Raw genomic sequence first — 16602 nt, 5'->3', positions numbered from 1 at the left:
GTGAGCCTCCTGTACACAGGTACAGTACAGCTGCCCTGTACACAGGGAGATGGGTCAGCACAGGCAGGGAGGCAGGGATTGTCCCAGCACAGGCACATCTGGGCAGCCCTGTTTTGTAGCAGGCCCAGAGCCTGCAACGTCCCCATGGTGTTCAGCAGCCCAAGATGGGAAATGCCTGGTGATGATGACTGGACCTTAGAAGCCCCTTTTTCTGCCTTCAGAAGGGGCTTATCTCTCTGTAAGACTACAGGTCACTTTCCTTTGACCCTTGCTAATGGACAATTTCTAAAACCCCTGTATCCTATAAAAACCTCTACTTTTGCCCAGTTTGGCAGAAGAGCTGTCCCTGAGACCCTTCACAGAAGATTCAATAAAGACACTCCTGTGGAAGCTCACACAGCCTTCTCTCTCTCCCTGCATCTGCCCAAGGCACTTAGCAAGCTGAGAGCTGAAATCACAACAAGCTGATCATCACTAGAGCTGGGATCACCTAAACTTGCTGAGGTGGCTGTGGCTGGGAGCTGCCTGGGAACTGGGACAGGCTGGGCTGAGCAGGGCTGGGCTCTCCGGATCCATTGCAGCCCCTGGGGATAGCCTGAAACCCAGCAGGGGCTGCATTACTGTTTCATCAGCATGCCCTTGTGCAAGCCTACAGGTGAACATGCCACTGCCATGCAGCCTGCAGTGTGGCCCTGCACTAACTGCTGAGTGTCACACCTGTGCAGAGATGTCTGCACATCTCCAAAGCCACCAGGTCCCTGCACTAACTGCTGAGTGTCACACCTGTGCAGAGATGTCTGCACATCTCCAAAGCCACCAGGTCCCCCATGAACCTCCCAACTCTCCCCAGGACAGCCCAGGGGTGTGACATTTCCCACCCCTCTGCAGAGGACACTGCTTCAGGTACTTACATGTCCAGCCACTGATTCTGGGTGCTGCTGCCTGGTACTGTCCAGCTGTGGCAGTGGCTTCCAGGGAGTACTCGTGTCCCGGGGCCAGCCCCGTGAAGGTGAAGTTGTGGCTGTCTCTGCCAAGCGAGGCTGTGGCTGCCACAGTGCCCAGGGGTGCCCGGAACAGGCTCAGGCTGTATCCATCCCTGCCCCCAGCTGGGGCCCCCCAGGCCACGCTCAGCCTGTCGGGGTGCCCCGTGCTCAGCAGGCGCACGGCGGCCGGGGGCAGCGGGCCTGCGGAGGAAACACAGGTCACTGCCAGCAGCCACGGCTGGGCTCAGCACAGGGACAGGCTCCACGTCTGTGCCAGGCTGTGCTGCAGGAGCTGGGGCAGCAGCAGGGTGCCACAGGCTGGCTGTGGCTCTGTGGCAGCTGCATCCTGCCTGGCTGCTGGCTGTGGGTGGCTACCAGGGACAGGCACAGACTCCTCATGCTGCATCAGCAGAGAACAAGCACTGGGTACTTGCATGGGTGGCAGAGGTAAGCAGGACAGCTGCACCAGTATGGTCCCTGACTGAACTGGGGAGATCTGGAGAAGAACACTGCGAGGAGAGCATCACACTCACGTGTGCAGTGGGTGAGGTTGGGGGTGCTGGCGTGGAAAGGCCCAGCTGTGGCCCTCACTGCCACGCTGTAGCGGGTGCCAGGGCTCAGGCTCCTCAGGATGTGGCTCCTGGCATGCCCACCCAGCAGTGTGTGCCCCACAGGAGTGCCAGATGCTGTGTCATGGGCATCCACCACTAGGCCTTCTGCCCCTCGGCCCAGCACTGCCCAGGACACCACCAGTGCTGAGCCTGAGGGGCTGCTCAGGGTGAGGTTCACAGGGGCCAAGGGATCTGCAAGGCAACAGGGAGACAGTCAGCCCTCCTGCTCAGTGCTGGCTGCTGTGCCCAGGGCTCCTCCAGGCAGGCTGGAGCAGAGATCCTCTGGAGAGAAGCCTGGGCACAAAGGGCCAGGCAGGGCACATGGCTTTGAGAGTATCATCCCTGGGGTGTGCTGCTGGATGTGGCAGGGGAGATAACCAGAGCCTCTGGGGTGGATGGGGGGATTGGCTCTGTGTCCAGGATGGAGTGAGAGCAGTGAGCAGAAAGGTGGGACCATCACACAGAAGCTGCAGGCACAGCTTGGGATGGGAAAGGTGGCGGTGGCTGCTCTGGAAAGATCAGGTGGAGGCTTACAGTGGGGTGCCCAACCCAGCCAGTCAGACTCACATGTCCATTGGGTGACGTTGATGGAAGAGGCTTCTAACGAGCCTTTCACAGCAGTGACCTGCACAGCAAACTTGCTGCCTGCTTCCAGCTGAGTCCAGGTGACGTTCAGGGCATCTGGACTCAAGGTCTGGACCTGAATCCTGCTCTGGGTGCTGAGGCTATACAGAGTAACATGGTAGTGGTCCCTCCTGCCAGGGGGCTCATTCCAGGATGTGTAAAGCTCTGAGGAGCTGCCTGGGTTGGTAAGGCTCAGGTTTGTAGGTGCAGCAGGAACTGTGAGGAAAAACAAGACACACAAGTCAGAGAGGTAAAGATCCACTTCTGAACATGCAGCCATCTTCGCACACAGAGACTGAGAGAGGCAGGATGTGACCACAAGTCAGCTTCACCAGGAACCAGGCCAGGGTGCCCTCCTTCTCCTCTCCCTCTCCCTCTCCCTCTCCCTCTCCCCCTTCTCCTTCTCCTCTCCTCTCCCCAGGTGCCCACACTGATGCCATCACCCGTGGCTGTCAGCTGCTGACCTGTGCAGCCGGTGATGTTCTCAGGGAGGGAGCGGTAAGGCCCAGCCAGTGCCCAGATCCTCACAAGGTAGCATGTTCCTGGTTCCAGCTGTGGCACAGTGACATTGGTGCTGTCCTTCCCCGCTTCCAGGTTCCTTGGCCGTGCAGAAGAGCCCTCCTGGAGCAGGCTGAGCAGGTATCCATCCCTGTGCCCAGGAGCAGCCTCCCAGTGCACAGCCAGAGCCCGGGCCATGCTGACAGGGCTGGCAGACAGGGAACGAGGAGGCAGTGGGACTGTGGGAGAGAAACAGCGTCACTGGGACAAACCTGGGCTGGGCAGAACTGACTCTAGCTTGGGAGCTGCAGGACTGTGGGCATGCACAAAGTGGATGGGAGCAGGGGAGCTGTGCTGTACCAGTGTAGCCGATGGCAGTCTGAGAGGAGATGCGATGAGGCCCAGCCTGGGAAATGATCTCCACGCGGTACCGGGAGCCTGGCACCAGCCCCTCCAGGGCCAGCTGGGTCACTCCACGGGGGACAGACACATTCCTGATGATGGACAGGGACTCAGCCACTGAGAGCTGCACCAAGTGATCTCTGCCACCTCCGGACTCCACCCAGCTCACGTGCAGCTCCTGGGGCTCCCGGCCAGGCTGCACACTCACGTTAGCCAGGGACAGGGGATCTGGAAGGAAGCAGAGCATGGACACCCATGAGGTGGTGGAGGAGCCACCTGGAGAAGCCAGGGCACAGCCTGCACCTCTGCACAGGGCTGAAAGAGAAGTGGGGGCACCTGACCACTGCATCTCCTGTTCTCCTGGGGGACATGCAAGCTGCCTGTGCATGTCCCCAGGGTGCTGCTGACAGGCAGGTGCTGAGAGCACCCAGCTCCCAGTGGGCTGCTCTGCTCCACAGACCGGGAGCAGCAAGCCTATACAGGTCTCTGTGCTTCCTCTCTCACATCCCTCTCCCACCAGTCCCTGGCTGACCTTCAGATCACCAGAGATCTAGGCAGAAGGTTCAACTTGACTGGGGAAAACCTAAGCTGGGGAAAAGGGTCTTTTGGGACGCAACACACAGTACCTAACCTATGACACGTGCTCTTTCTTCCAGGACAGGGAGCATGCAGGTCTCACTGGAGCCCTCCCTCCACCCAGACAAGTTTGTGTCACTGCTAGTCTTACAGGCAGTGCCAGGATGTCCCATCCCTGCAAGACACTGGGAATACTTCTGACTCACATGTCCACTCAGTGGCAAAGTGCGACGAGGATCTGTATGGGCCAGCGAGGACAGTCACCTTCAGGAAGTACTGAGTGCCAGGGGACAGCCCCAGGAAGGTGAAGTTGTGGGTGTTTGGCCCCACGGAGGTGTTCCTCTGTGCTGCATGGCTCTTGCTGTAGAGCTGGAGGTGGAACTGGTCCACATCACCAGCAGCCTTGTCCCAGAAGGCCGAGAGCCCCATTGGGCGCCGGGTGTTGGTCAGCGTCACGCCGGAGGGAGCCAGGGGGTCTGAGAGAGAAGAGACAGCCAGGCAGTGAGAGGAGGCTGTGCTGCGCTGTGGGGTTGTCCTGGGCACCCTCCCTGTCTGTGCCTGCTGGGCCTAGGTCAGGAGTCAGCACACCAAACCCAGAGCAGCCAGAGCCCCTGCTCCACAGCAGACACGGGAGTGGGTCCCCACCTTCCCCTGGGTGACATTTGGGAACGTTTCCTGTTCAGTGATGAGCTCCTCCTGCACTGCAGACCCTTTCACTTCCAACATGGCTGAATGTGGCTCCAGCTGATCATCCATTCTGTCTGCCTATGCACCCCTGTCTCTGATTCCCCACCTCCCCACACTTGAGCCACACTGAGCATTCTGCTCTCAGAGGCAGGTGGCAGTTGTGACCTGCAGCAGGTGAGGTAGGACTGTCACACTCACATGTCCAGTCAGTGGCTGATCTCACCGGGGATCTGTAAGGCCCAGCCATAGCAGCCATCTCCAGCGTGTACTGCCGCCCAGGGACCAGGTTCTCCAAGGTGACATTGGTCCAGTCACTCCCCACAGTCACATTCCTGACCGGCTCCTGGGACTTGGTTTCCCAGAGGGTCCCTGTGTAGCCAGTGCTGCCAGAGGAACCTGCTCTCCAGGAGGCTTGCAGAGAGGTGCTGTGGCCCCCATTGCTGAGGGTCAGCTGCTCTGGGGGCAAAGGGTCTAGAAAAGGAAAGGTCTAGAATCACCTGGCAGAAGTGCAGCTCCAAATGTGCTGGGGCAGGAGTCCCTTCCCTGGGAAAACCTGCATCCAGGTGCTTGGACCTCTGCCACCCCAGCTGACACCCACACACCAGTCTGGCAGGGACTGGGCCAGCACAGCTCAGACTGGCAGAGAAAAACTTGTTCTGGTGCTGGAGGAGGTGGTGGGTGGTGGAGAGGGTGGCTGAAGGCAGTGACAGCCTGAGCAGTGCCACAGGAGGGTGGCTGAGGGGAAGGAGGAGAAGGGCACTGGGCTCAGCTCCCCTTGTGCCTGGTGACTGGTAAACAGCACTGTCAGACACATCAGCAGCACCTCTGCCTCCTGCTGAGTCTTTTGCCCAGTTATTGGATTAAGCTGTGGAAGACGTGTGCTGTCAGTGCCCTGAGGTGTGACATCAGGGAAAGGGATTCTTCTATATTTCTTAGTATTAAAAACTAAACAATCAATCCTCATCATTCCACAATCACCCCAAAACAAATACAGAACTAATCCTAAACCCAACCCCTTCTTTTTCTTCCCCCCCGCAAAAAGAAAACCAAACAAAAATATAAATCATGATCACAAATCATCAATTAATCATCCACTAAACTTCAACGTTCTTGTAGCTTATAAAAAGCATGACACTGAAGATGCTGAGATGGCTGCCACACACACCCAAGGACAAAAGGCTTAGTCCCAACATCAGGGGCTGTGGCACTCACATGTCCAGTTGGAGATGCAGCGGGGTGAGGATGTGTAGGGACCAGCCACAGTGCTGACCTCAAAGGTGTACAGGCTCCCAGGCTGGAGGCCCTCGTAGGTGAAGCTTGTGACACCCCTGGGCAAGGAGCTGTTCTTCACAGGGTGCTCTGCAAGGCTGAGGAGCAGCAGGTAGCCCTCCCCTGTGGCCTCCTCCCAGCTGGCCAGCAGGCTGTGGGGGCTGCCCTGGCTCGACAGGCTCACACCAGATGGTGCTCGTGGTTCTGCAAGGGACAAGGACATGACATGGGGCAGTGCATCAGGCAGGAAGATGGCTTTCACAAGATATTTTCTGCTTTTCAAATTGCTCTAGGTGACCCTAGAGCAGGGGGGTTGGACTGGATGATCTCCAGAGGTCCCTTCCAACCCTAGCAGTTCTGTGATTCTGTGACTCTGCAGTTGTCTCCATCCCACACAGGGGCAGAAGGGGCTGCAGGGAGAGCTCTCAGTGCCCTCAGCACCATGGGTTGGGTGGGTACCTCCCCACACTGTGTGCAGCTCCAATTGTCCCTTCCCAGAGTGGCAGCTGTGGGACAGCACCAGCTGTGGCTCCAAGGTCTCCCAGGAAAGGCTGAGCAGAGGGAGATGCCCCCTCTGGGGGGCTGGGGGTGCTTCCCTGCCCACCCACCCAGCTGTGCCGAGGAGAAGGCAGGAAGCTGCCTGCAACCTGCCAAGCAGAATCCAGAAGGCACAAAGCAGGATCTGCTCTTGATCTGTGCCTGACACTTGCTGGCACAAGCCTGCCCAAGACCTCTGAGCCCACCCTCACCAGGAGCTGTGGGGAGGCAGAATTTCCTGCTCTGACCCACAACTTACTCCCAGGTGGCCTCTCCCGGTGCCTGCCTCACCCCCAGCCCCCTCCAGGCAGCAGGAACAGCCCCAAGAGCCACACATGAGCTTTCTGCTCACCTGTCCAGGCTGCTGTGCTCTGTGCTGATGCCCTGTAGGGCCCTGCCACCGCCACCACCTGGACAGAGTACTGCTGGCCAGGGCTCAGCCCGTGGAAGGTGACATGGTCGTTGTCCCCACCAACGGAGATGTTCCTCGTTGGAGCACTGTCCTCTCCCTCCTGCAGGGTCACCAGGTAGAAGTCCCTGTGTCCCCCTGGGACACTCCAGCGAGCCTGTAAGGAGTTCTGCTCCTCTGCACTGCTCAGGGTCACATTGTCAGGACTCAGGGGGTCTGGAAGGGAATAGGATTGTGTGAGTCAGGGTTGGGGGGTACTCTGTACCCCGTGCTCTCCTGAGCCTCATTCCTGCAGGGTTACGTCCAGCCTTAGACATCCTTTTGGAGTGAGCCATCTGCACTCCCCAGCACAAGCATTCCTGGACTAACAGAGTCCAGACAAAGCTGGCAGCCTTGCTGAGAAATTCCTAAAAGTCTCCTTCCACTCCATTCACACCCCACCATGAACTTGCTGATATTCCCAGGAACTGGCCTGGACCAAACTCCTGGCCAGATGCCCCTGGCTCGTGTGTCTGGCATGGGGGAATTTTGTTCAGTGGAGCAGGTCAGGGCTGCAGACAGCAACAGCAGGGATCAGCCTCACTCCAGAGCAGAAAGAAACCAGCTGGAGCTCTGGAGGCCTTCCAAAATCTGCACAGAGCAGGCTCCAGCTTCCCAGTCTGGCAGGTGGAGCAGGAAAGAGCTGGAGATTTGACACCTGGTGGCACCCAGCTCCTCCCAGCATCCACATGAGCAGTGTTTGGCCAGGGCCAGGACAAGTCACTGGCCACAGCAACTCCATCCTGTGAGGGCCAACGCTACCTTGGTGTTCAGAGTGAATCTGCTCTGCCCTCCTCATTTCCCTCCTGTTTTTTTCTGGAAACATCTGGGAGAGCCAGTTCAGGACTGGAACTTTTTACTGGGCTATGGACATGGTGTCACCAGCAAAGTCCCCCTTGTTCAAGGCCTTCACCAGCCTGAGGCCAGAGCAGAGAGTGGGCTGGGGGAATGGTGCAGTAGTGGGTTCTGGAAGGGCTGCCCTCACTGTTTTAACCTGCCAGAGGCTCCTGGATTCCTTGGCTGTATTTGCACAGCACCCATCATGTTGGGAACATCCAACAGGATGAGGTGATCAGCTGCTACCACAACATATCCTTGACAACAATCAAAGAACACAAAAAATCCATTTCATAGAACCACAGAACTGTGGAATGGTTTGGATTGGAAAGGATCTTGAAGCTCACTCATTCTCCCTACCACTATTCCTGCCCTCCAGCCCTGTCCAACCTGGCCTTGGACACTCCCAGGGATGGGGCAGCCACAGCTTCTCTGGGCAGCCTGTGCTAGGGCCTCAGCACCCTCACAGGCAAGGATTTCTTCCTAACATCTAATCTAAATCTCTCCTATTTTAGTTTAAAACCATTCACCCCTTGTCCTATCACTGTCTGCCGATGTAAAAAAGTCTTTCTTTTCTTTTATAAGCCCCTTCCAGAGGCCTCCAGTTCAAACCAGTTCAGCTGCTGCCCCTTGCCCCATTTTTTCTGCTGCCCTTGTGCAGCCCTGAGGCACATGAGAGCCCAGCCCCAGCAGCACTGAACACCAGTGGGATCTGCTGCCCTTCCATCCTCCTCCCAGGGGAGAGCCCACAGGCTGCTCCCACTGCATCCCAAGGAGAAGCAGGCCAGCACAGGGGATTCACTGACCCCACCACAGCAGTGAGTTCTGGAGCAGCTTTTGGCCAGGTCCAAGCAAATCACCCTGTGCAGCCAAGGATTTTTGGATTCCAAGGCTGGACCAGAGTAAGGGAGAAAGCTGGGACCCCAGGCTGATACTCACATGTCCAGGCAGTGGCATTGGGTCCCAGGGCAGTGTAGGGCCCAGCTGTGGCACTGAGCCCCAGCCAGTAGTGAGTGCCAGGGTGCAGATGCTGGAAGGTGTAGCTGCTGAGGCCCCTCCTGGCTGAGAGGGTCGTGCTGACCTTTTGGGTGAGGAGGTTGTGGAGCTCCAGGTGGAGCCAGGCAGCCCCTGCAGCCCCTGCCCAGGAGGCGACGAGGGTGGTGCTGGAACCTGGGCTGAGCCTCAGCTGGGTGGGGATGGAGGGAGCTGAGGGGAAGAGAGGACACAGCAAGGGTCAGCACTGGGGCTGGTGGTCCCTGGAGCCTCCTCCCTCCCCCTGTGCCCAGAGCTGCTCTCTGTGCAATGGGGGTGAAGGCCTGGTGGGGGTCTACTGAGGGATGTCTTTCCCGTGCCCCCTCCCACACAGGCTGGAGAGCCCTTGAGGTCCCTCCACATTGTCATGTTCTTTCAGGCTGCAGGGCAGAGGGGTGGCAGACTGGGTACTGCAGCACTCCTGCAGCTCTCAGCAGTGAGGAGATCCAGGATCACCAGACTCCCCTCTCTGTTGGGAACAGGCAAATCCAAGCCATGGGTGCTGCAAGGCAGGCCCAAGTGCAAAGTTTTCCCCTTGGCCCAGGCACTCAGCTCACAGTGGGGATGTGAAACACTCCAGCTGCTCCCCACCATTCACAAGCTTCCCTTCCCAAGCCTGGAGACCTGCTCCCCTTGCCAGCCCGGCACATGTGCTGCATCCTTCCTGCCAAACCCTCCCTTCCACCCCTCCCTCCTTGGGCACCCATCACTCCCTACCTGTCCACTGGTGGACACTGGTGCTGGCCCGGCTGGGCCCAGCCAGCGTGCTGACCTTCAGGGCATACTCACTGCCCGCCAGGAGCCCCTCGAAGAGAAAGGTGGAGGTGGAGGGCAGGAGGGACACGTTCCTCACCAGGCTCTGGGAGTGGCTGTGCCACAGCGCCAGGCTGTAGCCGTCCCTCCGGCCGTGCCCGTGCGCCCAGGCCGCGCGCAGCGAGGAGGAGCTGCTGCTGCTCAGAGTCAGGTTCAGCACAGGTGAGGGACCTGCATGGGACAGGGACAGACACTGCTGGCTGCTTCTGCCAGAGCCTGTGCTGGCAAGCTGCTCACAGGCTGGTGGAACTTGCCTTTGCCTGGGGAGGTGCTGCCAGACAGCTTCACAGGACCCAGTCACAGAATCCTGGAAGGGTTTGGGCTGGAAGGGACCTTAAAGCTCATCCAGTCCCACCCTCCTCATCAGCCTGAGGCCAGAGCAGAGAGTGGGCTGGGGGAATGGTGCAATAGTGGGTTCTGGAAGGGCTGCCCTCACTGTGACCTGCCAGAGGCTCCTGGATTCCTTGGCTGTATTTGCACAGCACCCATCATGTTGGGAACATCCAACAGGATGAGGTGATCAGCTGCTACCACAACATATCTTTGACAACAACCAAAGAGCACAAAAAATCCATTTCTGTGGAATGGTTTGTATTGGAAAGGATCTTGAAGCTCGTTCATTCCCCCTTCCCCTATTCCAGCCCTCCAGCCCTGTCCAGCCTGGCCTTGGACACTCCCAGGGATGGGGCAGCCACAGCTTCTCTGGGCAGCCTCTGCAGAGACACCTTCCACTAGCTCAAGTTGTTCCAAGCCCTGTCCAGCCTGGCCTTGGGCACTTCCAGGGATATTGCCCACTTCTCTGGGCAACCTATGTTCACCACCCTTCACAGAGAAGAATTTCTTCTTAAAAAATTTGATCTAAACTTCTCCTCTGCCAGTTTAAAACTCTTCCCTTTTGTCCTGCCACCATCTGGGGCATGTAAATAGCCCCTATTTCTCAATTTTCAAATCCTTTCTAGGTACTAAAAGGCATTTCAAGGTCACCCTGGAGCCTTCTCCTCTCCAGGCTGAACAACCCCAGCTCTCTCAGCCTGTCTCCAGAGCAGAGGGGCTCCAGCAGTGACTCCCCAAGCACAGCCCCAAGACCTCCCTGACCTCTCACCAGCCTCCTATGGGCTGTGTGGCTGCACCATCCCCAGGATCAGTCTCAGCAGTTGCTCTGAATGGAGCAGGGAGGCTTGGTCAGGCCCAACACATAAAGGTGAAGCCATCATGCCCTGGAAGCTCACCTGCTGACAGGTCCTCTGTTCCTGCTGGCCCTGTGGGTCCTGCCAGCTGCCTTTCTGTGACAACCAGCTTCTGCTTCTGCCACTCCTGCCTGACACCAGCCCTTCCACTGCCCAGTCTCCTCCCTCCAGCTCTACTCTCCTTTGCTAGGTTTCCCACCTTCACCTGCACCAATTTACTCAAGGATCTTCTGGAGAAGTGCAGGCAAGGGCTGCCATCCCCACCTGAGATGTAGAACCACCAGCCCTGCCCTCTTCTCCAGCCCTTGGCACAGAGCAAGGCCTGGGGGTGAGCAGTGATTGACAGAGATGTGCCAAAATTGTGGAGCAGATGCTCCTTCCTTGTAGCTATTTCTAGACTTCCAGGCATGACATTTTCCACCCCTCAGCTCTCTGTGGGCCACATCATGGGCTGGTCCATCATTACCTCCATTATTCTAGGAGGAGAAGGCACAGCATGAACCCAGCCCATACAAGGCACAGGGGCAGGACCCTTCCTCCACAAGGATGAGGGAATGACCCCTTAGACTCTGGGGACCCAGGAAGGACCCTAGTTCTTGTGAAAGTGAGGTAAAGCCCAACCTCCCAAAAACTAGTAGGACTCCCAACAGCACAACAATCACTGGAAGGGCACTGAGGTCCTGGGGAGCCCTTACTTGTCTGTGCTGTGATGGTCTGGCTGGTGGTGTCCATGCAGGCCAGCGTGGCTGTCACCTCGATCTCGTAGCGTGTGCCAGGAGTCAGCCCATGGAACCAGAAGCTGGTGGTGTTGGGTCCAGCAGAGGCATTCTGCAGCAGCATGCCTGACCCCAGGGGGGACAGGGCAAGGAAATATCCCCTGGCACCTCCCTCTGGCTCATCCCAGGACAGAAGGAGGGAGTCTGAGCGGTCATGGTCACTCACACTGACATTCAGGAGGGTGCCTGCAGAGGCAAATCCAAAACTCTCAGCAGGGACTGGTGGTGTTGGGTGCCAGCCTGCAGGGCCAGCTCCCAGCCACCACCCCTTGCTGGGTTACACCACCACCCTGACCCCAAGGGCTCTGACGAGCCTTTGGGAAACACAAGAATGTTCAGAAACCTTCATGGACTGGTCAAAGAAAGCTGTCAAAGAGATGCTTCTAAGCATGGAGCATCTGCTCCACTGGACAAAGACCAGAAGGCATCAGTCACCATGGGCTTTGTCCAGAAACTCCTGGTTTAAGGCAGAAAAGTTCCCTGGCTGGCTATAATCCACTGCTCATCACCTTTGTTGGCCTGAGCCCCCCAAAAAGATGTTGAAGGCTCTGGGTCCACCATGGAGAGGCAAGACAGGGGGCAGGATGGATATGGCAGGGGGACCATTATGCTCCCTGCAACAGTCTCTGCCTCTGTGTGGACTCTGACAGAGGAGGGGCAAAAGCTGCTTTGGGGAGATCCAGACAATGAGTCACCCCCATCCTGCCCAGTTCAGAGGTGACATGGGAGGAGTGGGACACTGCATGCATGGAGGAAATGTGGGAGCAGAGTGGCCCCAGCCCCTGCTGAGGTGTGTCCCTGCCCTGGCTGTGCTGCAGCAGTGAGGACAGTGCACTGGGGCTGTGGCATCCCAATGGAGTGTCTGGGGACAGGGAAGTGGCATACAAGGCTTGGCCTAATTGGTGGGTCAGTGGCTGAAACTGCTACTGAATTCCTGCCCTTAGAGCTGCTCAGGAGTCACCTACACAACATGAGCCAAGCAGAGCCTGTCTGTCAGGCCCAAGCTGGTGGTGTGACCAGGGCAGGCTCCATCTCTGCCTCACAGTGTCTCCAGCAGATTGCTACACACCCCCACCCTCAGCCTTGCTGTCAGTCATGGAACCACTTAGGTTGGAAAAGCCCTTTAAGATCATTGAGTCCTGCCAGCACTGCCAAGTCCAGCACCAACCCAAGTCCCCAGGTGCCACATCCATGACCTTTCTATGGCACTCAGCCTTTGGAAAATGCCAGAACAGCTCTAGTGTTAATAAGACATTTGTGAAATAATGAGCACATAACATTTATGGCATGCAGCATGTTATGACAGGCTTACATAGAGTCTGGCACAGGGAGACAGCAGGAACCAAGCACAATGACTGCCCCAGAGGCCTGCCATGGGGCACCCTTTACACAGCCAGGGAGGAGCAGTGTGGGGTGAGCCCGGGGCAGGGACACCCTTGGCACTACTCAGGAGCTCTGTGTGTGTCTTTGCCAGAGCTGAAAACTTTCAGTACTATGTGCAACTTCTGTTCCATGCAATGCTGTGGTTTGGAGCCTGCTGGTGAGGGCAAGAGGACCAGAGGACATCAGATGGACATGAACAGGAGCACGCAGTGCCCCACAGGGTCATACCTGAGAAGTTCAAGTGCACATTTAGGATCAGCCAGCTCAGGGTAACATTTAGCTAACTAAATGCAGCTGGGTGCCATGGGTGAGGTGTCTATACCTGGGCCAGGTGCCCTGGGCTACCCTCGCTCTCAGCAGACACCCAGAGGACCAGGCAGAGCTGACCTGAAGGCAACTCACAGGTTGCTGTCCTGCCTGGCACCAGGCAGGGATGGTTTGTTACTGCAAGCTCTTTCTTATCTCCTGAAGGTGTGAGTTCTCAGCCCATGTTTCCCTGCTTCTCTTTCCAGCAGCTTCATCACCTGCATCCCTCTGTCACCCTCCTCACATCTGCAGCACAAATGTACCTAAAATGGGCCAGAGGCCTGTGACCCCAGCACTGCTCATGTTCCCACTAACCACAGCACAGACAGCACATCCCTGGCACCTCATGCCCTGACAGGTGCCTGTGGATCATCCAGGTAATTTCTCAGCGGCACAGACTGATGCCATGAGGGCACTGTGATGGCTCCAGGCCTAGAGCAGCCATGGGGCTGCTTTACACATTCTGATCTTACCCAGGCAACTCCAAGGCTCTGAGCAGGGCACCTATGGCTGTGCTGCCACTGAGCACAGCTGGTGCTCTGTGGAAGCAGAGAGCTCTGGAGCCTTGACTATCTCTCACAGTGCCCCCATACAGCTGGTTGCTGGAGAAGGATGGGACTGACTCTCCCCCTTCCCTGTAGCCTGTAGTTAGCCTAAAGCAGAATATTTACTCTTAACTCCAAGAGTCCTGGTCCAGCACACCTGCTCATCTCACTCCTCCAGGCATGAGACCATCCTGCCCTCCTCAGCCTAGGAACCTCCTTGCTGTGACTCACCTCTTTCACCACGTGTATCCTGGCCCTCCAGCCCTGCCTGGGCTGTGTGGTTGCATCCCTCGCCCTGGGGGATTGAAAGTGTCAAGTGAGAGGCAGGACGAGCTGAGACCAACACCTGGGAGAGGTGCCCAGTGCCAGGTCCAGCTCCCACCCTGACAAGGCATCTGCGGGCTGTGACCCCTTTTCCTAGGAGAGCCTGAGTCACTTCTCAGACCTCCCTTAGCCAAGGCAAAGAGAGAGACTTGGCAGATGCAGTTTGTGGGCTGCCCTGGCCTTTTGCAGGGGTCCTGGGGCTGCAAACAACACGGGGCCATGACCACAGGGAAAAAGGCCAGCAAACCAGCCAGGGCACAGGAGAAGTTCTGGAGAGAGAGGGAGGGATTGAGCTCTGGACAGGGCCTGGCAATCTCATTCCCTCTGCAGGCACACCTCCTTCCCACCATCAAAGGAAGGGAGGGACTACAGACCTCAGTCCAGCTGCCACCGCCAACGGGCAGAACAGAATCCCCGGAGCCCCTGGCACCCCCCCGGCACCGGCAACACCCGTTCTCTCACAGCCTGCTCCCAGCAGGGTGTGCCCGGCTTTGGACTGGCGTCAGTTCCCCCCACGTTAAAGGAAATGTCTCCTGCCCACTCCCTGTCCTGCAACAAGCCACAGCAGAACCATCATCTTCTTGGCGTTCTTTTCCCTCGGCTCTGCGGGCAGACTCGTGTCGGCTCCCCGCCGATCGCGGCGCTTTTGGCAGAGGAGAGCGAAGCGGCTGGGGATCCTGGGAACAGCAGCCGGGCCAGTGCCGGGCGAGGAGCCGCGCAGCCACGGCAACAGGGACACGCCGCGGTCCCAGGCAGCGGGCCCAGGTCCCGGGCCGAGGGGCAGCGGGGGAAGCGCCGCTGGGGATGGCGCAGCCGCTGGTGTGGGGCAGCAGCACGGCCACAGAGAGGCACCCCCATGCTGGCCGGCGGGGCAGCCCTGCGGCAGCGAGCTGGCAGCCGAGAGCCGCGGAGCCAAAGCGGGGGCTGGGGAGTCGAGCGCTTACCTGTGCCAGGGTCCCCGGGAGCCGCGGCACGCACAGCACCAGCAGCGGCAGCAGCAGTGACCTCATGGGGACCTGGTGGCAGCAGATCAGAGGGATGGCAAAGTTGGGGTGTGGGGGGGCAGTTTCTCAGCAGCGGCTGTCCCCAGCCAGCCCCTTGTCCCACGGCAGCCAGGAGCCGTGTCCCCGCATGCTTTCCGAGCGCGGGTGACAGGATGACATCAATGGGGACCGGCCGGCGCGTGGCACCTCGGCCGGGCCCGCTGGCCCTGGGCGGGGGCAGAGCTCGCCTCCAGCCTGGGAGAAGCCCAGCGGGGGCGGCTGCCTCTCGCCAGGCGCATTTGCTGTTGTCGCCGCAGGTCCGTGTCCTCTGCGGTGACTCCGCAACTGGCCCGCGGAGAGCAGCTGCGGGCTGCGGGCAGAGCTGCCGGCCGGGGTGGGCGGCTCTGCTGGCCGGGCTCTCGGGGGACCTCGCTGCGGCGGGGGCTCTGCGGGGCAGGAGCCCGCTCTGGCATCAGCGGGAGCTCCGGGAGCTGGAGCGGGAGGGGCGGGAGGAGCGGGAGGGGAGGAGACGGGACTGGACTGATGGCGGCTCCAGGCTGGGAGGGCGCGCCCGAACCAAGCCCAGCGCGGGGAGGGAGGGAAGGAGGGCGCAGCGGTGGGCTGGGGTGCTGGAGGGAGCCGGGGCACGAGTGCAGAGTGAGGAGTGCTGTGCACCCTCTGCTCTCTCTGTGCCTCACCTTCGGGCACCCTTCAGCTCGGAGTGCTCTAATTGCTGCGCAGGTGCGGCTGGGGAGGGGGGTTTGGGTACGCCGAGGGCAGGCACGGGGGTGTTTCTGTGCCGTGCCCATGGCACGACGGCCCGCAGGCTGCGGTGGCGGCAGTGCGCGCTCCGAGCGGCTCTTGCTGTGGCATCTCACGGGCACAGAGGTGCCCAAACCACGCTTTGCCCGTCTGAGGGGTGGCTGAAGCGAGCTGTGCAGGGTGGGAGGGCGCTGTACTTCGCGGGGTTGCCCCGGGGACCAGGCTGTGCCCCGGGCTGCGTGCAGGGCGGTGCTCTGCCGTGTCTGTGCAATGCGTGGCAGAGTGCCAGCTCTCATTCAGAGCAGAGATGCCATTGGCTTCACATCAGCGCTGGGGATCTGGGACAGTGCTGGAAGAGGTTCAGTGATGCATCAGTCCGGAAGCCAGCACAGCCTTTGTGGCCGTGGGAGTCTATCCCAGTGGCCAGCACGGCCACCTATGAGGGCCATTCAAGCTCTCTGCTCATTACTGCAACCCACCGAGCTGTCACAGTAGGACACATCCCCCACCTGTCTTCTAGAACACCAGAATCCTTCGACAAAAGGCTCAGAAGTTTGTCAGGTGGGACCTGTGACAGACAGAACAACCCCCAGTATCTGGACAAGGACACGGGAAAGCTCCAGCTCTTGTATGCAGTTAAGAAGAAAGGGGGACACAGGGGACCTGGTCTAGGATGCATCTCTAACCCCAACCCTTCTGACAACCCCCAGGCTAATGGAGTCAGCTGGAAAAGGGGACCAGGAACATGAATCCCCCTCCCTTTGCACGGGCAACAGTTAATTTCCCAGGTCCCAGCCAAATGGGACTGGTGCCAGGAGTCTGGGTCCGTGGTCACAGTCACGTCTCTGTAGAGGTCCCTGCCTGGACTGGACTGAGGATAAAGGAGCCCTGGCCCTGCAGCTCAGCCCAGCAGAGAGGGCCTGTTTGTCACTTCTGTCTAGGACTCGGATGTTCCCCCAGCAGAAAGGTACAGTTCTACCACCAGAGCCTCTTTGTGTCACTGACTCCAGACCCTGCCC

General features: G+C 58.8%; 1 protein-coding gene across 1 annotated transcript in view; it reads right to left on the bottom strand.

Annotated features, from left to right (window-relative positions):
• LOC311162402 (receptor-type tyrosine-protein phosphatase V-like) overlaps window positions 1-14848 on the bottom strand; it is a gene marked incomplete at its 5' end in the record, with an annotated part of 39411 nt that extends 24563 nt beyond the window's left edge. The window contains 14 exons of the mRNA XM_084220732.1: window positions 912-1184; window positions 1517-1786; window positions 2162-2434; window positions 2683-2955; window positions 3077-3346; window positions 3901-4170; window positions 4580-4852; window positions 5594-5854; window positions 6540-6812; window positions 8412-8678; window positions 9222-9488; window positions 11200-11466; window positions 13746-13809; window positions 14783-14848. Coding sequence (XP_084076858.1) covers window positions 912-1184; window positions 1517-1786; window positions 2162-2434; window positions 2683-2955; window positions 3077-3346; window positions 3901-4170; window positions 4580-4852; window positions 5594-5854; window positions 6540-6812; window positions 8412-8678; window positions 9222-9488; window positions 11200-11466; window positions 13746-13809; window positions 14783-14848 — 3367 coding nt within the window. The remainder of the gene's footprint in view (window positions 1-911; window positions 1185-1516; window positions 1787-2161; window positions 2435-2682; window positions 2956-3076; window positions 3347-3900; window positions 4171-4579; window positions 4853-5593; window positions 5855-6539; window positions 6813-8411; window positions 8679-9221; window positions 9489-11199; window positions 11467-13745; window positions 13810-14782) is intronic.
• Window positions 14849-16602: the final 1754 nt, after the last annotated feature.

This window comes from Fringilla coelebs (assembly GCF_963513975.1).
Source record: "Fringilla coelebs genome assembly, chromosome: 23".
NCBI classification, from domain to species: domain Eukaryota; kingdom Metazoa; phylum Chordata; class Aves; order Passeriformes; family Fringillidae; genus Fringilla; species Fringilla coelebs.
The sequence above is the reverse complement of the archived record's forward strand: the minus strand, read 5'-3'. Positions and strand labels throughout refer to the sequence as shown.